The sequence below is a fragment of the Vigna radiata genome, chromosome 5 (genome assembly GCF_000741045.1).
Source record: "Vigna radiata var. radiata cultivar VC1973A chromosome 5, Vradiata_ver6, whole genome shotgun sequence".
Taxonomy (NCBI): Eukaryota; Viridiplantae; Streptophyta; class Magnoliopsida; order Fabales; family Fabaceae; genus Vigna; species Vigna radiata.
The window spans coordinates 15,318,094-15,343,648 of record NC_028355.1 but is presented as its reverse complement, the minus strand read 5'-3'; the positions used below and the strand labels follow the sequence as shown (position 1 = coordinate 15,343,648).

The following is a 25,555-nucleotide window of genomic DNA, read 5'->3' as shown; positions in this document are numbered from 1 at the left end:
TTTCAAGTATTCTTCCCCCAAACTCAATATCCTCAAAGAATATTATGCTTAGTATCATGCAATTCCATATTTAAAAATTCAGAATAGGAAATCACCGTATGAAGAATATATAGATTATTATTTGCCAAAAGTGAATTGGTTTCAACAAATCTTGAATTTAAAAAGAAATATGAATTCATTATATCCAAACTATCATAATTAACAAAATTTGTCAAAATATACAAATGAAATCAAATTTTGCTTAAATTAAATGTTAGATTTATGAAATTCATACATCAAAAATTAATAAGCATTAAATCCTTAACATTAATCGTTCTTGATTCCTTACTTGAATAAAAGTGGAAATGTACATGAAGAATTAGTCATTAGGAACAATTAATGAATCAACCTATATTTGGTCTCTGGTCGTCCTTATATAGAGCACAAGTTCCCTCTTGATTTCCTCTCCTGATATACATAGAGAGAAAGGAATAAGAATAATTGAGCATGACCATGACTCCTATATGTTATTTTTCTTAAGTTTTAATAATTATAATTTGGTCCATTCAATAAATTAAATTATTGTTAATCTCTATACAATAAACCCTTCATGACATATATGTCCTTAGTCACATTGGGAACAATTAATAAATCAACCTATATTTGGTCTCTGACCTTCCCTATATAGAGCACAAGTTCCCTCTTGATTTCCTCTCCTGATATACATAGAGAGAAAGGAATAAGAATAAGGGTTAAATATGTTTTTAGTCCTTATACTTTGGGGCGATTTTGGTTTTAGTCCCTATTTCAAACTAAGGTACAATTTAGTCCTTCAACTTTAGAAAACTCTGGATTTAGTCCTTTTTACCAAATTTTTTTAACTTTCTTTGTTGTTTCAAACGCGTTTCTCAGTTAACATTGAAGCAAAAATGTGTCAAATAGTGTAAACAATCCAAATGCTATAATGAAACGTGCTTGAAACAGCAAATAAAGTTTAAAAAAAATTGGTAAAAAGGACTAAAACCAGAGTTTTCTAAAGTTGAAGGACTAAATTGTACCTTAGTTTGAAAGAGAGACTAAAACCAAAATCGTCCCAAAGTATAGGGACTAAAAACATGTTTAACCCTAAGAATAATTGAGCATGACCATGACCCCTATATATTATTTTTCTTAAGTTTTAATAATTATAATTTGGTCCATTCAATAAATTAAATTATTGTTGATCTCTATACAATAAACCTTTCATGACATATATGTCCTTAGTCACATTTATTTAATTAAAAAAATTTATAATTGACTAATAAAATTTATAATCCTAACACATTTAATGGTTTGTTATATATATATATATATATATGAACTAAAATTATTAACATTTCTTTCTTTTAAAAATATAAAATTTTATTTTTTATAATTATTTGATATTTGTAATGTTTATCAAATAAATATAAATATAAATACAATTGACCTTACTATTAATCAAAGCTTGTAAATATAACTGTTGAAAAAACAAGTCCCAGAGTGAAGTTGCACTTTGTAATGCGAAGGCTTTGTTTTTTGTGGACCTTAATTGACAATATTGTTTTGTCAATATCTAGACACGTATGCAGGAACTTGCCCCACCCCAAAGGCCTGCGTTAATCATATCAGTAACTCTAATGCTACTTAAATATATTTTTACTCAGTTATGCAGTTACAAATCATTAACCTAAAAAAGACAACAAAACGTAAATATATTTAATTCTTACGTCTCTGCTTCTGTGAAACTCACAATTTTGTATCTTTGCAATTTTTTAAGCTTAAGAATTAATTAAGTATGTTTGCATCTGCTCATAATAACGTTCATTTGAATATGAATTTTTAACCGTAGGTGCACAATTACTGCATAAACTGGTCAACCAACCAAAATGCATGCACGGCTTGTTTTTATTCCTCTGAATTATATGGGATGGATAAACGTCCTCAATTTAATATAACCTACAAATTTAATATTTTAAAATTTATATTTCATTTATTGGATTAATTATATTTATTTATTTTTAATTAATTCGACTGAGTTTTTTTAGATTGTAGAATTTATATTAAATTTAATTTCTTTAATGAAAAAGATTATTTTTGCTTTCAACAAATTATATAAATGTAATAAATCTCTAATTAAAATAATTGTATGTATAATTTTAATAATGATTATTATAATTTAATTATAATTTTATATGATTTATTTTAAATTTTAACGATATAATATCATATTAAAAATAAAATTTAAAATTTAAAATATATTTACAAATTTATGAATATTAAAATATAAATTCAAATTGAGTGAAATATCTATATAAACATTATCCTATCATATCTCAAATTTTGTTTTAAATTTCTTCGAATTTGGTTTGATAAGATTCTTTTCAGTTCTGCACCGCAACAAATTGTTGATTTGCGATCTCAAAATTTATTAGGTCTGTCTATCCTCTGAGTAGTATTTCACCTTCTATTTTGGAAATAAGTTACATGAATTTTACTGTAGTGTTGTGGAAAAACTAACCCTTTAATAAATTAATATAAATTTAATTTTTACAATTATAAACCAAATATTTCAAGATAAAAATATAAAAATAATTTTATAGTGCTCTTGTTAACTGTGTGGTCTTATTGAGTGCAAGAGTTATCTAATCTTGAACAAGTTTTCTAAAAGATGATGATACTTATTATTTGTTAAGTGTAATATGCACATTTGTCATTTTTTTATTAATAAGTTTTTGGTATCGTTGTCATCATAAACTTGAGTTAATCACAAAATTATTTAAGCATTTATTACTCTTTTAAATTTTATTGTGTGTTTTTTTTTTTTTTGTTTTCTTTAATAGAGCTTATAAATGTTTATACTTTTTATTAGTTTGACTTTTGTTGAGTAGTTGTCTTCCTATATCTATTACTTTAGGATAAATACAATTATAAATGTTGGGGAGTTTATTATTATTATTTTCTATCTTTTTTATTGTCAAGAAAACATTATTAGATAAGAAAGAATAATTTTTAGACAAATACTCATGTTAAGGACACTAGAATTGTCAAACAAGTTTGAAAAATACTTATTTTCATACTTATTAATTAGTTCAAAGTTATAATTATTCATGAATTATGTGTTTTACTCATAGAAAAGATATAATAATTGGTAGGAAAGTGGTATGTCTTAGACAACTATTTAAAGTGTTAAGGTCGTTTTTTTTTCTCTTTCATGTGCCTTGATTGAAAAATCTTATATTTTTAAGGTTTTTTCTGATCTTCTTTATGTTACCGTTGCATTTGGTCCATCCAGATATGATTTTTCTCCCATGACAAATATGATTTTTGTTAGTTTATTTATAATCGTGATGACTATTCAACAATGACCTCTTTATTCCTAGAATGTCAACAATTTGGTATGGACAAAAACAAATATATTTTCACTAAGTTTTTGTTAATTATTTTAATAACAAGCTTGATACATAAGATTTATATGTACTTACTTAATACGAGTGTTAGATATATTATTTTTATCTTTTATCTTTAGTTAGTTTCTTATTATTTCTTCTTTGTATTTTAAACCAAACTCATATTTTTCTATTATAAATAGAATATAAAAAAATTAATTCCAAAAATAGTTTTTCACTGAACGAATTCTATTTGATTTTTTTTTAATTTACATAAAATTATTTTTATCTTGAAGGATGGGTGAAATTTGTAGCCATAACTTTCTCATGCTATCAATTTAATATCATTTCATATTTTCCCTCCTTTGGTAAGGATCTGCACGGGTTAGCGGCACCTGGAAGTTCTAAGCAATAAATACTTAAATTTGAGTTAATTATACTCAACTGCGATGATAAAATGAACATTTCTATTAGAGAACACTAAAAGAAAAACAAATTTTGCATGTCATCAAAATAGGAATTTTCTTTATTTTGTTTCCATGCGCGCTTTTGTTTCTTTTTATAGACCTGAATTTCCTAGTCTGTATTTATTACTTTTTATGAAGAAATGTCACTGAATATTATTAGAAAAAAAGGTAATTCAAATTAAGGTGAGTGTTCTTAACGGAGAATTAGATTCCCTTCTTTTTTTCTTTCCTTAAAATGGTATTTTCCAAGAATTCTTTTTGTTCTCATAAAATTTGTATTTATTAAAAAAATTTGAATGCATTGAGATAATTTTATTGCACAAATAAAATTAAGGGTAAAAGTGATTCAATTCAACTTATAAGTTAGTTCATCACTAATTGAGTTAAAAGGTAAGTTAACTCAATTTGACTATAATGGATCGTCTGGTTAATAAATTCTCTCTTAAGAATGTTTTATTTTTCAATTTATGTTATATATTAATTAGAGTACAATCAAACTAAATTTACTCTAATTATTTGATAACAATAGAATTAAAGTGTTCACTCATTTTATTAAATATTATTATAAATATAATATTTGAAAATAAAAATGTCAACTTTGTAAATAAATAAATTAAATATTTAAATTATTCAAATATTATTAAATATCATTATAGTATTTAAAAGATCAAATTGTCAAACTACACAATTAAAAGTAATAAATAAAAATAATAAAAAAAATTAAAAATGGTAGAAAAACTAAGAACTATTATTGGTGGGTTGTGGGTCAACTCATTTTCAATCCGGCTCAAACTTATTTAAATAAAGTTAAGCAAATCGGGTTTATTTTGATTCATATTTAAAAAAATATATTTTTTTAATCTAAGTTGATTTAAATTTGTAGTGAATCGAATTGAGTAAAAAGTTGAAACTTATTTTGTTATTTTTGAGTAAAATTATGTCTTTTAAAAATAATTTAAAGCTGTATTTCTTTATTTCATTAATTACATCTTCTAGAAAATGTCAGTGTGGACCAAACAAATGTTATATATAATTTTATATTGAGTAATAATATTATGACACACTTTTACATTCACTTGACATAGAATACAGTAGAAAAATAGTCATAAAGTTTTGTATTTTTTCAAGAAACTTATTTTGTTATTTTTGAGTAAAATTATGTCTTTTAAAATAACTTAAAGCTGTATTTCTTTATTTCATTAATTACATCTTCTAGAAAATGTCAGTGGACCAAACAAATGTTATATATAATTTTATATTGAGTAATAATATTATGACACACTTTTACATTCACTTTACATAGAATACAATGAAAAATAGTCATAAAGTTTTGTATTTTTTTCAAGAAAGAAGAGAGTAAAAAATAAGTAAGGGTAGTGTCAAATAAATGTAAAAAGTTTAAGTTTGTCAAAGAATTATAAAGAAGTTGGGTTAAAAAAACTAAGATAGATATTTTATATGAATTAAAGATACCAATGAAATTATAATATATAAATAGGTAAAAGTATAATTTATAAACATATGAAAAACTCACTTTATAAGTAAATTTAGAAAGATAAATTTTATATTTATTATATATTATAATTTTGTTAGCATCTCTAAAGGATAGATTATCTTTAACAACACAATTTAATATGATATGTTTAAATTATTCATAAAATAAGTAGAGCCAAATTATTTATGGAAAGAAGTTGTGTTGAAAAAACTTAAACATGTTAAAGATTTTATATTGTTAGAAAATTCAATTAAATTATAATATAAATGGATGCTAAAAGTTACCTTATAAGTTAATATAGTAATATAAGATTTAGATACAATAAACTTATTTATATATATATATTAAAATTTGTTCATATTTCTAAATGATATATGATCTCTAGCAACTCAATTTATTATTATGGTGTATTTAGACTATCCATAAAATAAGTAGTGTCAATTTATTAACATTTACATATTTTATTAATATAATCTTATTTACTAAAATTGCTAGTTTTTATTACAAAAATTTATTTTATTTATTACTATTAATAATAAGAAAAGTAGAGAAATTGTAGTAAGAAATTAGAATTCAAAATAATCTACCATAAAGTGTTTTTTTTTTCTTTTAAACATCAGTTTGTGAGTAATTCTTCTTTTATGATCATTTATTATATTTAAATATTTCTCACACTTGTGTAATGGTTTCTTACCAAGTATACGTTAAAAGTTAAAGGTGGGGTATTATTTGGATTTGAGTATTTTATACACTTTTGAGACTGTTTATGCATGCAAAAGTCAACATATATATCTCACTACCATTTAATAAGTAGTTTAATTTTGAGTCTCCTCTAACGCAGTTTCAGATATCTAGACAACCTGCTTCTGGTGGACCCAATGCTCTTAATCTGCAACTTTGTAAGAGGAATACTTTCTGAGAAATATTAACTATACAAGACACTCAGTTTCATGCAGTTAAAGTCTTTATGAAATATTTTATATCATCATAAAAATAATTTAAAAGTTTATTTGCACAGAGTGTAATGAACAAAAAGAAGACAAAAAGATATTTGATTATAGAAGGTCCATCCTTTGTTGACAGCAAAGCTTCCTTTGTTGTCTCTCTTGGGAGATAAAAACACAAAAAAAACATCATTAAAACGTTATAAATGAAGACTGTAATTATTCAAATATGTTTTATATATAATACACAAAGATGACAAAGAGATTTCATTATATGGAAGGTCCATTCTTTGTTGACAGCAAAGCATCTTTGTAGTTTCTCTTCTTTTTCCATCCATTGCATGCACAAGCTTTGTTATAAATACTCAATCAATCTTGATAATTTTTCTCTGTCCCTTTTCTCATACCATACCCCATATCTGAAATTTCTTTCCTCTCTCATTTGCTCTTCTTTAACATTTCAGGTATTTCTGAATATTTTTTTTTTTCTAATTTACTAGAGAAAAAAGTTGTGGTTTTTCTTATTTTTTTATCTTAATCTCTTTCTGTCTTTCATCAATCACAAATGGATTATGTCCAGAACATGGATAATTTTGAGGCAGACAACCTTGGTATCTTCAGTGACTGGATCGACGATGACTTCCAACCAACATTTTTACAGACAGACACTGCCTTCACTGATTTGGATGATGCAAATTTAATGGAACATTTTAATTCTCAAATTGAGTTGCCTCCTTTTCCCCCCAGTGTAGTAAGTATTGAGTTCGCACTCATTTTCTTAACTTTTTTATTTTATTTTATAAATCTAACTATATGTAATAATTTATTTTGAAAATGATTTAGAAGGAATGGAGAAGGGAAAAAAAAAAACTAATTAAAAACCATGAAAAAGAAGGAAAGAAAAAAAGAAAAAATAAAGGTGGTAAAGAGATGATTTATTAAACCGCTTTTGAAGGTTTCAAACAGAAGAACAAAAGGAAAGAGAAAACAATTTTTTTATCTGGTTTAATTGTTTAGAGAAAAAAAAAAGGAACACACGTGTATACGATTATATAAATATTATTAATAAAAAATAAGTGTAGAAAATGAATATAATTTGATATTTTAATTTACAGGACCCACACGCTTTCATGCTTTTTAACCTTAATAATATCTCAGCAGTTTCTTCATTCCAAATAAAGTACAGTTTTTGTGTACTTAACTTTTTTAAGCTCTGATTATTATTCCAAATAAAGTATTATTAATGTTTTTCTTTCTTCCAAATAAAGTATGTGTACATGACACTTACCATTGTTCTGCAACTACTGTTTATTAAAATTTCTTTTGAGAATAAGCAAAGCACTTTGCATAATTTGTACAAGAAAAGTGATTATTTGATATTTATATTTTTTATATATTATGTATCAAATGAATTAAAAGTATGTTATAGGACGATTTCTCTTTGTATATTATCCATAAACAGAATCTATAAGTGTTTGGTTGTGAATTTTACATGTATAGATCATGGAGGAGCCAATGACAGAAACAATAGACCCTATGGCGTGGTCTTACCAGGGTTCAAGTCTCACTTTCGTTCCTAACCCGCTTCCTCCGTTACAACCAAACACCCCACTTCTTAATGAACAACAGTTAGACAACCCTACATCATCGTCATCATCTGGGGTAAATCTTATCTCAAAATGTTTCCAAGTGTATATATGCAACTTTAAACTAATCACACTTTCCTTTAATGCGTAATTAATTAGGAAGGGTTAATGTTAGATGCTCTTCCAGCTCTTCCAGCTCTTGAAAGCCAAGACATGACGCTAGCGGGTTATTTCGATGAACTCTCTGAACTGCAAAATGCCAATTCGGTTGCGTAAGTTTCTCCTTTCATTTTTTTGAATTATCCATTGTATATCTCATCGATCATAACCAGGAATATTATAAAATGTTAATTTAGCAGAATCGACAACAACAATTACAATGTTTTCAACACTAATCAGTCATCCTCGTACCCAGGACTGCTCCACCAGAACACCGTGAGTATAACTGTTGAAAAAACATGTTTAACTGCTAAGTTTGAAGTACATATATTCCATAAGCTGTTTTTTTTATGGTGTTTTTTGTGAACCTTATTGACCATAATTTTTGTCAATATCTGGATTTGTATGCATGTACAGGGAAGACCAGCGAATACTGAAAGTGCACAATATTCCTGTGGACCTTTTGCCCCATCAATAAGATCTACGTTATTTACACAGCACGACCATACCAGTAACTCTCGTGCTGCGTGGAGTTCTAGGTACTCTTTTACTTTTTCTACTTCTGTTTGTTCCTTATCCAGTTTGCAACCCATATAAAATTTTTGACCCACATCATCATCGAGTGTTTGAGACTCACAGTTTTGTATCTTCCTAATTGTTTATACTTATTATATATGTTTCAATGTGCTCATAATGACGTTCGTTTGAATGTTTAACCGCAGATCCGAACACTTTCAATTCTCTGCTTCTGGTGTATATGGTGCACAATACGCACCAAACTATACACAGTATACTACCATTCCATTCTTCAACTTCTTGATGCAATTACTCGATTAATATGTTAACAAGAAAATGCATTAACTGTTTGTTTTTTATTCAGATCCACACAGCTATTCACTCAATTGCAGAATCAAATAGACCATGCCTCTAATCTGCAGCAGCTTCTGGATTTACATTCTCAAGATTCTAGAAGGTCTGTCTACCCAACGTGCCCAAGGTATCTAGCTAGTATTTCACCTTGTACATGAAATATAATATATATTGTTATCATGGAAAAGTTATAACCATTCAATATATATATATATATATATATATATATATATATAAATCTGCATAAAGTATCAAGCTTGTGGTTGCTTTCTGTCGTAGGTCGGAGCCGTTCTCAAATCTTCAGCCTGGTTTGGTAACAATGCAATCAAATCCTTTTCAGCAAGGCTATAGATCTATACTGCCTAATCTTGCAGCTTCTTCCGGGTCCTCAGTTGCTAGCTATGGTCAAAACCCTAGCATATTTGCAACATCAAGCAATTCCTTTGGTTCCGGATCTTCGTTGCTTGCTAAGTATGAAATGTTTAGCATCAAAGTTTACACTTTTTTTAAGAAAATAATTCCATTTAAGGTTTTATTTATAAACTGAGAAAAAAAAATACTAAATAGACAAAAGTTCAGAAAAAATATAACTAGATTTGATTAATATATCTTTCTATTTTATTCATCTATCTCTCGTTTTCCTTAATAGAGATGTCATAATACAAGAGACAAGTTTTAAAAATATAATCACATTAACAACTCTCTCTATGTGTTAAATTTTATTAATCAAACCGTGGAAATAAAAAAAAAAATGATGAACAAACTAAGTTTGTAATCTACTTATAAAATCTTTACATTATGAGACTTTATCAAACATTTTCAATTTAATGTGAATAAAAGACTTGATACAATTGGTGAGAGATTATTGTTGAAGGGAATAACTTCCAAAGAAAGAGCTACTCAAAGTAATTTTATCTCTTTTCTTTGTAATTAATTTGTTATATATATACAATTTAAAAGAATTTTTTTAAAAATGCAATTATTTTAAAAAGGTGTATCCATTTATCAAAGATAACACTATAACATTTTGTTACAGCAGGTATCCCTATTTGTATGGAAATCAGGATCAGCATCATCTTCCCCAAGTCATGATGCATAATGATCAAGGGCAACAAAACATTTCTTCAATGCAACAGTCGTGAGCAACCAGATTATCAATAGCCTTTAACACTCAAGGCTAGAAGTAGTCAATGGAATTTTCTTTCTACCATATGATATATAATAATTAGTTAATTTTTCAAATATAGGTCCCAGATTGGTGAATACAATCAAAGGATGACAGCTTCCAATCTACAAAGGCAGGTTAGCACAAGTTCACAGGCCCTTGTTTCAAGGTTTATGGGCCATTCAACTTCAAGAGTTCATAACTCCAGGGAGGCTGAGATTGCCTCCGTTTTGAGGTATCAGATTCTTTCTAGTTTTCATTATATCCATCTGAAACGACAGGGATTGTGTTCATACCAATGATATCACCATATGGCGTCAAATTGTACACTATTTTACAGTATGTTAGAATGTAACAAAATTAAAAAAAAAAAAAAAAAAAAAAAAAAAACAACAACAACATTCTTCATTTGCTATCCATGTTTTCATTTCTCCATAAAAATTTTACTAAAAACGTAAAAAATATTTAACCAGAATGCAGCAAGAGGCTACAGGTTTACCAAATGAAGTCCTGAACAGTCGCGACAGGGGAAAACAGCCAGCGACTTCATCAAATGAGTAATTATTTTAAGATTATCTATGATTTCTGTGGCACTTTATATAGTTGAAAGTTTTATTTACGAGGTTGAATGTGTGCATATATAGGAGCGAACCTTCCGACGCAATTCAGCGAATTTTAAATATGAATCCATCACGGATGATTAATCGGAATGTTGATGAAAGCGGGATCCCAACAGAACGGGTAAACTTATCCTATATATCATTATTTGCTGATAATCATAGGACATTAATGTAGTAGTTGCAAAAATTACCAAAACAACTAAACATGGAAACATGGATGTTGCATGACAGGTGCCTTATGTACCACCACGCCGTGGTCGTCCTCCAAAACGACGCGAACCAATTGAATCCTATATTGTTCAACGTCCAAAGGTAAGCATGCTAGAGCTAAACATCTAATTTATCTCTTGAAAATATAATGTATTCTGGTTGGTTTGATTGAAGGTTTCAACTGAAACTGGAAGACGAGGATCAAGCTCGTCACAAAGAACGCATAGGATGACGAACAGTAGTAGTATTGTTACGAGAGATCAAAGCGTCGTACGTCCAAACCCCCCTTCTGCTCCTAGGTAAAAAAACTCATCTTATCATTTTCTGCGTTTAACTCTCCCAACTTGAGACTGTTAATGATACTGAAATTTCAGGCATTTTGATAACGCGGTCTACAACATGGAATTTCAGCGCCAAGGTCAACCCCCTGACCCCCATCTTAGATTCTTCAGACCACCACCAGGTAATCACAATTCTCTAAACCACATTCACATTATATTACAAGCCATTTTAAGATTTTGACAAGTGATTATTTTCTTCATGCAGAGAGGTAACGTGCTTAGCCTGCTGAAACAAAGGTCCCAAGTGCCGGAAATTTGATAGAAAAAGATTATGTAATAATTTTGTGTGTGCAACCTTGGACGATATTGTTTGTATATCAGTTTTGCAAAGTAGTGCTGGTATACCTTTATAATTGTCTTCTTTTAATATAAGTTGGCCCAACAGGCCCATTAAGCCCCTAAACTATCATTGCATTTGGGAGTTACTCCCTGTACCTCCCAATTCCAACCCCCACCCCCCAATTTTTTTGGATTTTTTTTTAAATACAAAATTAATTTTTATTTTTTTTTTATTTTTACCGTTTTACACCTATTTACTAAAGTTAACCTACTCTTTTAGAGTCTGCCTCAGTCAAAACACACAGACTCAAATTCCTCTCATTCGTATTCCCACCCCCACCCCCACCAAAGCTTTTGAAACGCTCCTCCTCCAAACGCTCTCTGCAACTCTCACTCTCCCATTTATACGTTAAAAATATATTTAAAAATAATACATCAAAACATATAAATTCCATTATTAAAATATCTGAAAATTAATATAAAAAGTAAACTAATAAAACAAATCTTAAAAATGGAATGGGGGGTGGGGGTGGGGGTTAGAATTGGGGAGGTACAGGGAGTAACCCCCTTGCATTTTGGAGATACCAGTAATGTCGACGTGTGCCTTGTTTTTCATCATTTTTTTTTTCTTATTGAAAAGATACCAAGAGATAAAACAGATGATATGCAACACTCTTGAGTTGTTTTTGTTTGGCTTAATTACTAATTTTTACCGGTTTTATTCGTTTTTTTTTTTTTAATTAAGTCTCATTTTATATTAACATGTGACAACATTGAACTAGTACGTAGAACACAAAAATCACAAAAAAAAAAAAGAAAACTAAAAAAACATATAAAATGATTCAGATATTAATATCCGTACCAAATTTGATAAAGTTTTCATTAAAACGATTAAATTAAAATTATTTATCAATAAAAACTTCACTTAAGAAAGTAGTTAAAAGATTAGTAAGAATAGAGATAATCTAAATCGCCTTCTAAGAAATACAGAATTGGTCTCTAACCAATTAGTTTTTATACAATTTATATAAAAAGGTAAATAAAATATTAAATAAAAAATGATAAATGAAAGAAATAAATATATAAAATTTCAAAAAATCAAAGGAAATAAAAATAATAACAAATATGATTCCAATTGTTCAATTAATTATTATATTTTTAAATTTTTAAATTTTCAAATTAATCAATGAAAAGTATCACTTAATTGGTGTTTTCACTATTAACTATTATAGTTAAAAGAGAGAATTTTTTATATTATTCACAGTAAATTCAATAAAAGTAGAGTCTCAATTAAATTCTACTAAATAATGTCTTGATTAATTTTTGTAAAAAAAAATTACCTTTAATTAAAGTAGAGTTTCACTAATTGACAAAACCTATTCAATCACATTAAAATTAAAGTTTGTAACTTTAATCAAATTAAGTTTCAATTAATATTAAAAACACTTTAACTCATTTTATTAATATGCATGTAGATTAAACTTTGTCTTAATTAGCTACAATATAAAAATAATTATTTTTACTTAATTTGAAGACAAAAGACATAGATAAACATAAATCATAACAATAATAAAAAGAACAAGTAATTTATTCTATCTAACCTTAAAATCTAGATAAGAAATTACAGTAAAATCAATTTCAGAGACTTAACATTCTATGGAATGTAAAAATAAGATAAAAAGAATAGAGGAGACAACATGAAAAATGGTGGAGAATATGAAATTAGGTCTCCAAAAAATTTCTAAACTCCTTTTATATGTTTTTTTAAGTTTTTTTATATAAAATTTAGATTGAGTTTTGTTTCAGTTTTTTTTTTAATCTTCTTTCTAATCACTTAATATCCTTTAATTATCTTGTGACTAAATTCAATATTTTAAGATATATTTGATTGTTATAAAGATGTAAAAATAAAGAAGATTATGTTAGGTTCCAAAATTTTACAATTAGTATTTTTGATATTTTCTTATATAATTAAATAAAATAATTATTTAAAAATATCAAATAAAATGTCTATATATTTCTCTCAAATTATCTTTTATCATACCTTTTTATGAAAAAGAAAACAAACTGCAAAGATTTAACTTTTTTTTACTCATTCTCTCTTCCTAGCTTTGCCAAGTTCAGTTTGGCTAAGCTAAACTTCTTCACTTTTTTATTATTTTCTTACCTTCGTGTAATGTTTGGTTTGACTTTTTGTGCTTTTAATTATTTGTTATTATTAGATTTATCTTTAAGGTATCATGAAACTTTAATCAATTAATTTCTACACCTTCATGAACTAAACTCAGCTACAACTACACTAACATATCTCAAAATATCCAAAGACCATTTATGCAATTAAAATGTTATTGGTGTTTTTGTATCTCATATTCAATAAATTCAATTATAACAAATCCTAATTAAAATGATAATTGAAAACACAAAAACTAATTAAAAATCTAAGATTAAAAGTTAAATGAAGACATAAATATGCACTCATCATACCTAGGGATGGCATAAAAATTCGTACCCGCGGGTATCCGCGGATAAAATCCGCTACGGGTATTTAGTACCCGCGGGTAACGGGTAGCGGGTATTTTAATACCCGCTTGTTAACAGATCGGGTTCGAATATCATACTATCCGCACCCGCGGGTACCCGCTACCCAGTTAGAAAAAATAAAAATAAAATTTTATCTTTGGTTTTTTAAATTATTTTTTAAATTGTCGCTCAAACCCTAAAATTTACATTTGAAGGGTCACACATGCAAACTCAAGAAATCTTAAGCTCTTCTTCTTGTAATCGCCAACCTCTTCTTCTCTTCTAACCCTTCGTAAACCAACCTCTTCTTCTTCTAACCCTTCATAAGCCACGTTGATGAACGACATTGTCGTAGGGTCTCACGGTGTCACTGTCGCTCCAAACACAAATCTCGCGTTACTGTCGCTTATAACACAGATCTCGCCCGCCACGCGTAACTGGCGACGCTGAACACGTCGCAGCCGCTGCCTACCACGTCGACGCTGTCGAACATGTCGAACACGTGTAACTGGTGCTCTGCCTGGTAATCATCATCGACGACTTCAGCTTGTTCTTGGATCCCGGCTACCGCCCATTCGTGAAGTTTCCTTCCCCTTTTTCTTTCTGTTTCGTTTTTCACAGGAAAAAAGATTTGGTAGCTTGCGGTGTGGGGTTATTGTTCAAGTTCTGGGGAAGAAACAGTTGGCTATTGGGTTACTCTTTGCTGGAGAAGAAGCGGCTGCCAGGACTTCCTTTACACTGTACCAAATGGGAAGGAAAAGGAGAAACCCTAAAATAAGGATTTGGGCTTGGCCCATCTCAATCTTAGGTTACGAAACAAAAATTGGTCATTTTAAAAATAAAATTAATAATAAAAGAATTATTTGGAATTTTGGCCTGTTTCATAAAATAATTATTTAAATATTTATTCTAATTTTGTTTGACAAAATAATATGTTTTTTTTTTTCAATTTAATTTAAACATTTTTTAAAAAATCATAAAATATTATTTTTTTAAATAATTATGGGTTGAAACGGGTATCCAACGGGTATCCGCGGGTTGAAAAAAATCCGCAGATTTTTTTTATGCGGGTATCCAGCGGGTAACGGGGCGGGTACGGGTATAATTTTTTACATGCGGGTCGGGTTCGGGTTTTACACTATCCGACCCGAACCCGACCCGTTGCCATCCCTAATCATACCTCACTTATCATTTTGCATCATAGGCAAAATTTACTATTTTCAAAACTTTATTTCAAGTCAATTTTATATCAACATTAAACCAAAGGAAAATAACTTCATTGGAAACTAATCAACTTTCTAAGTTAAGTTGTCATAAACCATGCGAATGAAAAAACTTTATTTCAAACATATGAATTAATCTTTGAATTTACCAAGAAATCAAGTTCGAAAGAAATCACAAGTTAAAATGTATATTCTCTCACTAATACTCTCTTAAATGTTTAAACTTACTCAAATTACTCATGTAAATAAACACTCATATAACTTAATAAGATTCTAATATTCTCACACTTTTGCAAACATACATTCAAATATCATGAAAACTTTTCAAAGATTGTAGTGTAACGGAGACAAAGGTAAAAATATTTTAAGATGTAGAAGTTTAAAAATTTGGAAAGAAAGAATTAAAGAGCACAAATTTTAGAAAAACAAATATATTATTTTCTTTGTGCCTTCTTGATAAAACAATTATTTTTTTTTCTTTTATACATTTCGTTTTTCACTTTTTTCTTTTACTTCTCTCTCTTTTTCTTTCCTTTCACATTTTTTTTTGTCATGATCTTTCACTGCACTTTCTTTCTTTTTCTACTTATTATTATGGTGAGATACTCACCCTACCCTTTAAGCATAAGTCATTCCTAACACCATCCACTAGCTTCTTCTTCCTTCTTAAGGTAAGGAAAAACATGGTTTTTTTCTTCTTAAGGTTTTGCAATGTGCTTAAAACAATAAGAAAAAAAAGTTTAAGATTTAAAGGAGTTGTCAATGGATTCTCATGATTATTTAACCAATAAAAACAAAAAATATCTCAATTACTATGCATGTCTAATAAGTTACAAAATAAAAGAATGAAGTTAAATAAAAATAATACATGATGGTCCATCCATCACAATTACACTCAAAATTCAAGACTTAAAATTCTTTCGCAAAAAATTAAATCAAGTAATTCTCAAATTAACTTAATTAATAATTTATAAATTTCAAAAAATTTCAAAAAATCAAAGGAAATAAAAATAATAACAAAGATGATTCCAATTGTTCAATTAATTATTATTTTTAAATTTTCAAATTAATCAATAAAAAATATCACTTAATTTATTGGTGTTTTCACTATAGTTAAAAGAGAGATTTTTTTCATATTATTCATAATAAATTCAATAAAAATAAAGTCTCAATTAAATTCTACTAAATAATGTCTTGATTAAATTTTGTTAAAAAAATTACCTTTAATTATAATTAAAGTAGAGTTTCACTAATTGACAAAACCTATTCAATCACATTAAAGTTTGTAACTTTAATCAAATTAAATTTCAATTAATATTAAAAACACTTTAACTTATTTTATTAATATGCATGTAGATTAAACAACTAACTATAATATAAAAATAACTATTTTACTTAATTTGAAGACAAAAGACATAAACATAAATCATAAAGATAACCAAAAGAACAATTTATTCTATTTAACCTCAAAATTTAGATAAGAAATTACAGTAAAATCAATTTTAGAGACTTAAAATTCTATGAAATGTAAAAATAAAATAAAAAAAATTAGAGAGGACAACATGAAAAATGATAGAAAATATGAAATTAGGTCTCCAAAGAGTTTCTAAACTCCTTTTATATGTTTTCTTAAGTCTCTTTATATAAAATTTAGATTAAGTTTTGTTTCAGTTTTTTTTTTTTTTTTAATCTTCTTTCTAATCACGTAATATGTAAAACTCAGGAAAAATATTCATTTTAATGAATAGTAGTAAATTTTATTAGTATTATTAATAACAATAATAATAATAATAATTTTAATGTATAGAAAGTATAACTGAATAGAAAATTATTAAAATTTGTGGTAGAAAATTATAGTAATTTCATAAGAAGGTGTTCAAAATTTTGAGAACCTATTTTAGAAGGTTTTGTTGAAAAAAAGAAAAAAGAAAGAGGTGAATAGTAAAAGAATATATAAATAAATAAATAAAGTAAAAATAATGAGAGGATAAGAATCTTTGAGTTGCATGATTAAGAAGGATAAAATTTACATGTGGTTTTGCAAGTTGTGATTAAAATATTAATAAAATAATATTAAAATAATAATAATAATATTTAAAAATAATAATTTAAATAGTGAGATTTTTGGACTATATATAGCCATGAGAGGGGAGCTTATTCTGCACAAAGAGAGGAAGAATCAAGTGAGAAATCTTGAAAAAAAAGTATAGAGAAGAAAGAGTTAGGAAGAAAATTTTAGAAGGGTAGAGGTTCTGAAGGGTTTTCGGAGGAACAAGTTATGAGCAAGAAATTGAGTCGAGGTAAGGAGAGCTAACCTTTCTAAGTTTTTATATTATAAAATATTTTTTTTAATAACTATTTATGTCTCTAAATTTTGTGCAATTACTGTTATTGAAAAACCCATGTGCTTGTTATATAACTATGTGAATTTCTGCGTTAATACTATATGTTGTTATTTTGAATTTGTAAATAAGAAAATTGTTAATAAGTTGAGGAACACTTTGGCTAAGGAAAGACCTGGTTGTCCATTGTGACACGCCTCTCTTTCCTGGAAGTCTACTCGATGTGTTTTTAATTAATTCTTATCAAGCAGATTATATTCTGCTGATTTTATTTTTGTGAAATACTCAATGGATATGAAATTTGTGTTGAATGTATTATATTATGTTGGATGTGAAATTTATGTACTTGAACATAGTAAGAGTTTGGTGGAGAATGAGAAATCCTTACCGAAGATCCATCTTGAGAAGTTGGACAAAGTAGGAAGGATGTAGCTTCAGTGATTGTATTTATATCTGAAGATCCAGTTTGGGGGCACATAGTAGGATAAGATAATTGAGCCAGCAAATAGGTGCATCCATATCCGAAGATCCATTTTGGGGAACAAAGTAGGATATGATGTATCTGAGTAAAGTACCACTGCAAGTGTAGAACCTGTTTAGAGTTTGATATTCATACGATTATTTGAAAAGGTTGAGTTTATGATGATCATGGTGTGTTTATTATATTATTAAGAGATTTGACTTATAAGTTAGATATTATGTTATTAATTTAAATATATCATGTCACTTTGTTCCAATAGCTCACCCTTGCTTTATCTGTTGTTTGGTGGTTACTGTTGTGTTGTGTGTTTCTCTAGGCGATGATCATCCGGTGGATGTGAGCAGAAAGTGGTGGGACGTTCATGTCTTAGATGGAGGATCAACTAGTATTTAGCTCTTATGGACGAGATCCTTATTTTAATCGTTTTAAGTTTGGAATGTATTAAGTTTAAAAATTGAGTGATGGTTTGTATACTGAGGAAAACTTGTATTCCTCGTTTCTATGACTGTTCTATTATATCAAGAATGTAATAACTATATTATAGTTTAATACTATAATTATTGGGATGTTACATAATATCCTCTAATTATCTTGTAACTAAATTCAATATCTTTAAGATATATTTCATTGTTATGAAGATGTAAAAATATGTAAGATTTTGTTAGGTTCCAAAAGATTTTACAATTATTATTTTTTATATTTTCTTATATAATTAAATAAAATAATTATTTAAAAATATCAAATAAAATGTTTATATATTTCTCTCAAATTATCTTTTATCATAAATACTTTTGAATTATCAAAACCTTTTTATGAAAAAGAAAACAAACTGTAAGGTTTAATTTTTTTTTTACTCATTCCCTCTTCCTAGCTTTGCCAAGTTCAGTTTGGTTAAACTAAACTTCTTCACTTTTTTATTATTTTATTACCCTTTTTATTATTTTCTTACTTTCTTCATGCAATGTTTGGCTTGATTTTTCGTGATTTTAATTATTTATTATTATTAGATTTATCTTTAAGGTATCATGAAACTTTAATCAATTAATTTCTACATCTTCATAAGTTAAACTCAACTACAATTACACTAACACATCTCAAAATATCCAAAGACCATTTATGTAATTAAAATGTTATTTGTGTTTTTGTATCTCATGCTCAATAAATCCAATTATAACAAATCCTAATTAAAATGATAATTGAAAGTACAAAAACCAATTAAAAATTTAAGATTAAAAGTTAAATGAAGAGATAAATATACACTCATCATACCTCACTTATCATTTTGCATCATAGACAAAATTTACTATTTTCAAAACTTTATTTCAAGTCAATTTTATATCAACATTAAACCAAAGGAAAATAACTTCATTGGAAACTAATCAACTTTCTAAGTCAAGTTGCCATAAACCATGCGAATGAAAAAACTTTATTTTAAACATATGAATTAATCTTTTGAATTTACCAAAAAATCAAGTTTGAAAGAAATCACAAGTTAAAATGTATATTCTCTCACTAATACTCTCTTAAATGTTTAAGCTCACTCAAATTACTCATGTAAGTAAACACTCTTATAACTTAGTAAGATTCTAATATTCACACACTTTTGCAAAACATACATTCAAAAATCATGAAAACTTTTCAAAGATTGTAGTGTAATCGAGACAAAGGTAGAAATATTTTAAGATGTAGAAGTTTAAAAATTTGGAAAGAAAGAATTAAGGAGTAAAGATTTTGGAAAAACAAATATATTATTTTCTTTGTGTCCTTCTTGATAAAACAATTATTTTTTTTTATACATTTCGTTTTTCACTTTTTTCTTTTACTTCTCTCTCTCTTTTCTTCTTTCCTTTCACATTTTTTTGTCATGATCTTTCATTGCACTTTCTTTCTTTCTCTACTTATTATATTATGATGAGATACTCACCCTACCCTTTAAGCATAAGTCATTCCTAACACCATCCACTAGCTTCTTCTTCCTTCTTAAGGTAAGGAAAAAGATGGTTTTTTTTTCTTCTTTAAAGTTTTGCAATGTGCTTAAAACAATAAAAAAAAAAAGTTTAAAATTTAAATGAGTTGTCAAAGGATTCTCATGATTATTTAACCAAGTAGCTAAAAACAAAAAAATATCTCAATTACTATGCATGTCTAATAAGTTGCAAAATAAAAGAATGAAGTTAAATAAGAATAATTCATGATGATGGTCCATCCATCACAATTACACTCAAAATTCAAGATTTAAAATTCTTTCACAAAAAATTAAATCAAGTAATTCTCAAATTAATTTAATTAATAATTTATAACTTTAAATCAATTAAATCTAATTTCTAATCAATTCAACGATCCATTTAACATCACAGTTACTTATTTAAATTATAAAATTCAATGTTAAAATATTTTATTTAAAACAAGAAAATATTTTTAGTAGATTTCTTATGAGATGTAGTCAGAGTAGATAAACTTAGAAACATTATCTTTTGAGACTAGAATTTTCTCAGGTAGTACTTTAATAATTTTCTTAAAAAAAATCACATTTTTTGGATGAAAAATAGAAAAAAAAAACAAAAACAAAATCCTAACGTCTCTCTGAATTATTTCAAAAATGTGAAAATGACTGGTGTTGCGACATATAAGTTCACTAAATTTTTTTTATTATTATTTTTTTTTGCATATTTTCTTTTCTAGTATTTTTTTTTCAGCAATGAAATGCTTAATTTATTTGTAGTTAATTGTTTGACATTGCTTGTACCAAAATTGTCCGTGCAAGGTGTCCTTCCGTGAAACAATACCCTCTGCATACATGACTTTTTTTTCGTACAGGACACAGTTCCACTAACAGTGGGAGCGAACAACGTCAAACATCTATGATTACAGATAAGGCCAGTGAAATCATGGTTCAGGGAATTTTGAAGATAGACATGCATCTACAGCTTCAGCAACAGTAAGAAAAACCCATTTCTTTCCAATTTTATCCACAAAGTTTGCCACTTTCAGCTTGTAAATCACTAGCCACCTGGGGTTCACCATGGCCAACTGCAAAACCACACACCAAAACACTGTTCAATTATGCAGTTAAGCTCAGAAATCATTACATGATCTTATGCTCTAAACATTCTCATGGACTGACCTGTACGCCACGCGAAAGCAACCTCTTGTGCAGTTCCTCCAGTACTAGAATCCCAGAAGTATCAACATTCATGAGATCTATCAAAGACAATTGAGAAAGGGTTATAATAAATTCCATGAAATACATTATTATGGTCATCATCAGTTCTGAGACTCACTGCCCATGTCTAAGATCACTGCATGGACCCTTCCCTTGGCAAGTTCGTTTTCTTCTTCCATGATCCACTTCAGTATTCTGGAAAGAATTAAATAGTTTTCATTTCAAAGTTTGGTTATTAAATTTATTAAACTCTCCAAATAATATGTTTTAAATTAGGTGATTGCCTTTCTCTAATAAAATTAGCATTTGCAAAGCAGAGTGAACCAGAACTTATGCGAATCACCAAAATTCCTGGAGTGCTTGTGGCCATAGGATATTGACTAACATCACAGAAAGCTTCTGTTCTTGGAACTCGGCCTAAAACTTCTATCCCTGGTCTGATTGATTGTATCAGTATCTTTGCAAAGGAGATTGAGACCTGCACAAACAAACTTCAAACTCAGATACATCATCAATTATTCATCCCACTCTTTCACCTTTTTACCTTAATTTCATTTAATGGATGAATAGTGAAATGACCATAACTAACAAGTCTTCTAGGAAGTGATTCCTGAAAGGACATAATTCTAGGTAGATAGGGGACAACAAATAATATTTCGGTGAAATATGGATTTCTTCTTTTTTTGTGAACTAAGTTTGTCTCAACTAAATTAAAGGAGAGACATACGCTTAACAGCTCAAAATTGGTAGTGGATTTGGATTACAACTATATTTAATGTGAACTCTGAATTCAATCATACAAGCCAAGCACATAACGCCAAATCTGTGGACCAAAGTCTGGTCTAGAAGCCTAATAAGTAAGGAAGCTATGAGCAACACAACACAACTATCTAGGTCAAATTATTTGATGGATGGAACCCCACTAATTAGCAGTGACAACACCAAGTCTTTCACGTATTCAGAAATCATGTCACACATTCAACTCTATTCTACGCTAGTTGCCAACTACTGTGTTTTTTGGTGTCTGCTCCTATGATTTTTGGTTTTTCTTCTAACTTCCTAATAAAAAGAACTAGATGCACAGTAATTTTTTAAATGAGTCAACTACTTACTGCAACAAGAAGACCAGTTTCCACTGATACAAACAAGACTCCGAAGAAGGCACCAATGCAAGCAAGAAAGTCAAATTTGTCAACCTTCCAAATATAACAAGCTTCATTTATGTCAATTAACCCAGGAAGTGCAGAGAGGATGATAGATGCAAGTATGGCCATAGGAGTGTAGTACAGGAGCCTTGTAAACAACTCAAGACACAGAAGCACAGTAACTGCCATCACAATATTTGATACTGATGTTTGACATCCTGCACTGAAATTTACTGCAGTCCTTGAGAAAGAACCTGCAAATGTTTAGTGTAAACTATGAATAAGTTTGGTGCACATATACTTCCCTGCACAGAAGTTATTCAGATTAAGACTGTGTTTGGATTAAAATTTCAAAAGGACTTTTGTGAACAGTGGACTGCAACGAATTTCAATACTAAATGAAGGAGGAAAAAAATTGTCTCCCGAGTAAAAGTACTTTCAAACTCTTCCAATTTTAATCCAAACTTGCAATGATCAAACAATTAATCGCAACCAAGACAAAGGGTCACCAGTTGCCACATAGCATGAAGAGAGAGATCCCGCAATGTTCATGCATCCCATTGCCAGCATTTCTTTGTTGCCATCAAGATGGTATCCCTTAATGGAAGCAAAAGATCTACCAACTGCTATTGCTTCCTGAATTTGACGCATATTTCCATTAGTAAGACTGTGCTTAAGAGTTGGGGAAAAGAAAAATCATTTTAAAAAGATAAAAGAGCAAATAATGTAACATACAGTGAGAGCAATAACGGCAGAAATCAATCCAATTTTAGCTGTTTGTCCAACATTTGGACCATGAAATTGTAACTTGTGAACTGAACTTGGATTCAACCCTCTTTTGACATGCCTTACTATATTAACCCCATTCTGATCAGCTTTTGACAAATATACAATTAAAGTTGATAGTAAAACCGATACAAGAGGAGCAATAGCTGGCAACCAGAAAAGTTTTTTGTTTCTTCTGCCCTGAAATGACATACAAATTGGAACCTCAAATCAAACAGAGAAAATATAGTGGTGGAATAGGAACGTCAGAAATTTCATTACTTACAACAAATCGAGCTATTAATAGGAATATCAGGAATGAACACCCGATGACAAAATTCAGAGGGTACCACTGTCAATGAAAAAAGCAAATAATAATGTCAAATATCATGAAAACTCAAATAAATTGTTCCGTTCAAAAATTTAAAATTTATCACCCCATCATTAGTTCTTTTTTCTTTTTTTCTAAGCCATTAATGAAATAATTTATTTCCCTATACTGAAACTAATAACCAAGTTCTCCATACTAACTTTTTCTGTTGATGTTATCTGTTGGCGGAGTGACTTGTATACAGACTCCAACACGGATATTACATCAGTTTTGTTGGTAAAGTGAGTAATCCCCAGCAACCCCTTCAGCTGCTGCAGACCAATAACGATGGCTGCGCCTGCCATGAATCCAACAAGTGCAGCATGTGAAAGAAAATCCACAAGAAACCCCAACCTGCAGATTTGAAGAATAAACTGCTTACTTTTTAAGGAAACCTACACAGTCACAAGAAATCTCGCTGCAAACAGATGGGGAAACCACCTGAAAATACCGAATGCAGCTTGAAAGATTCCAGCAAATAAGGTAACGGTAAAGACAACACTCCTGTAGGCATCAGGATCAACAGCAGGATCTACCACTTTGGGGACTAGGGAGGATAGAAGCAATGATACTACAGCCACAGGTCCAATGGCTATTTCTCTTGAACTCCCCATCACAGCATAGATAAGAGGAGGAACAACACTGGTGTCTGAATGTAGAGAAAAGAAATAAAATTTGAAACACGATACATCTGTATAGTATATAGTATAACATAATAAACGTAACTAAAGTTAGAGACCTACACAAGCCATACTGAGGATCAAGCTTCGCCAAATTAGCATATCCTATACTCTGCAACACCAAATGATAAAAGTAATGAGAGGAATGTAATGTAATGGTATATATACATCTGATGCATTGGCACGAGATTAGAAGCAATGTTTGTGAATTTAGACCTGAGGTATGCTGAGGCTAGCAAGAGTTAAACCGGCTAGCAAATCATTTTTAAACTTTGAGGCTGTGTAAGTTTTGAACCAGCAAAGGATGGGAAACAAAGTCTCTAAGAATGAAAGAAGACGTCGATGACAAGGCTTGTTATTAGATGAGAAAGAGGAGATGGATTTCTTGAGTGGAGTGAATAGCTTGTTCCTTAGAGGTGGTGGATTGGGAGGTTCCAGAACCCAAAGGGAGCTCTCTATTTGGCCAGAATCCTCGGTGACTCTCATACTGGTGGGAGTTGAACTCATGGTTGTTTGAAGTGTGTGGTGGAACTCTGCTACACTTGCTGTTCTTATAGTGCATTAATGGAAGTTGAATAGCTTGGTATCTATGTGGGTGGTGTTTTATTTGGATGATTGCGTGAAAGGAGTTGCAGGAAGTACTGATTTAAGGCTGAGCTAGATGAGATATGTTAGTTGTGGCACCACTTTGATTGGCTAATCTCAAAAGTTGAGAATGTCTGACGATGACTATGAGTCCTCTCTCGACAACACTATTCTCATTTATAATTCTCACGCCACTTTTTCACCACTTTCCTTCTCATCTTACGTTTCTCTTCTCCCTTCCTTCTTTTTATTTTTTTTATTTTTTGCTTTGCAAAAATACAAAACTTAGAGTTCAACGTGCATGAATTCACCAAAGCAGATACATTAATAGAGTTGGTTTCCAAATTCATTTACCGTATGCTAAATTCGGCTTTTGCGTTTTCATATTTACTTCCTCCTTGTTTACTATATATAAGTGGAAAATATTTTTTGCTTTCTAGTTATGCAAATTGATTCTGTAAAATTATATTATAATTAAATCAAATTTCTAAAATTTATCAGAGTTTACCATATTAACTATCATTAAATTTATCGCATCAATGTATTAAAGTTCACACATTAACTATCAAAAAATTTATATATATAGCAGAAGATTCTATTCCACCAATCTTAATATATATCCAAATATAATTATAAAAGTAGAATTCACACCATTATAGAGCACGGCTTATTTCAACTGATTCGTACAAACATATTATTAGTCCTCCATTCAGAATGTACTATATATTGTCTTTTTGTTATTTGGTTTCTTTTATTTCA

General features: G+C 28.8%; 1 protein-coding gene across 1 annotated transcript; it reads right to left on the bottom strand.

Annotated features, from left to right (window-relative positions):
- Positions 1-20,772: 20,772 nt before the first annotated feature.
- Positions 20,773-24,984, bottom strand: LOC106762395 (low affinity sulfate transporter 3). The gene is made up of 12 exons (XM_014646291.2): positions 24,428-24,984; positions 24,275-24,323; positions 23,973-24,180; positions 23,693-23,885; positions 23,448-23,513; positions 23,132-23,362; positions 22,906-23,032; positions 22,364-22,650; positions 21,536-21,729; positions 21,370-21,446; positions 21,213-21,289; positions 20,773-21,118 (listed from the first exon to the last, which is right to left on the bottom strand). Exons 1-12 carry the CDS (start codon positions 24,716-24,718, stop codon positions 20,975-20,977), a joined length of 1,944 nt encoding a protein of 647 aa, XP_014501777.1. The 5' UTR covers positions 24,719-24,984; the 3' UTR covers positions 20,773-20,974.
- Positions 24,985-25,555: the final 571 nt, after the last annotated feature.

Coding starts and splice junctions, on each gene's coding strand:
- LOC106762395 (XM_014646291.2), bottom strand. CDS start 24,718: ATGAGTTCAACTCCCACCAGTATGAGAGTCACCGAGGATTCTGGCCAA. Junction 23,886..23,972: donor GCTGCATTCGGTATTTTCAG/GTGGTTTCCCCA, acceptor TCAAATCTGCAG/GTTGGGGTTTCTTGTGGATT. Junction 21,447..21,535: donor GCTAATTTTATTAGAGAAAG/GCAATCACCTAA, acceptor AATTCTTTCCAG/AATACTGAAGTGGATCATGG.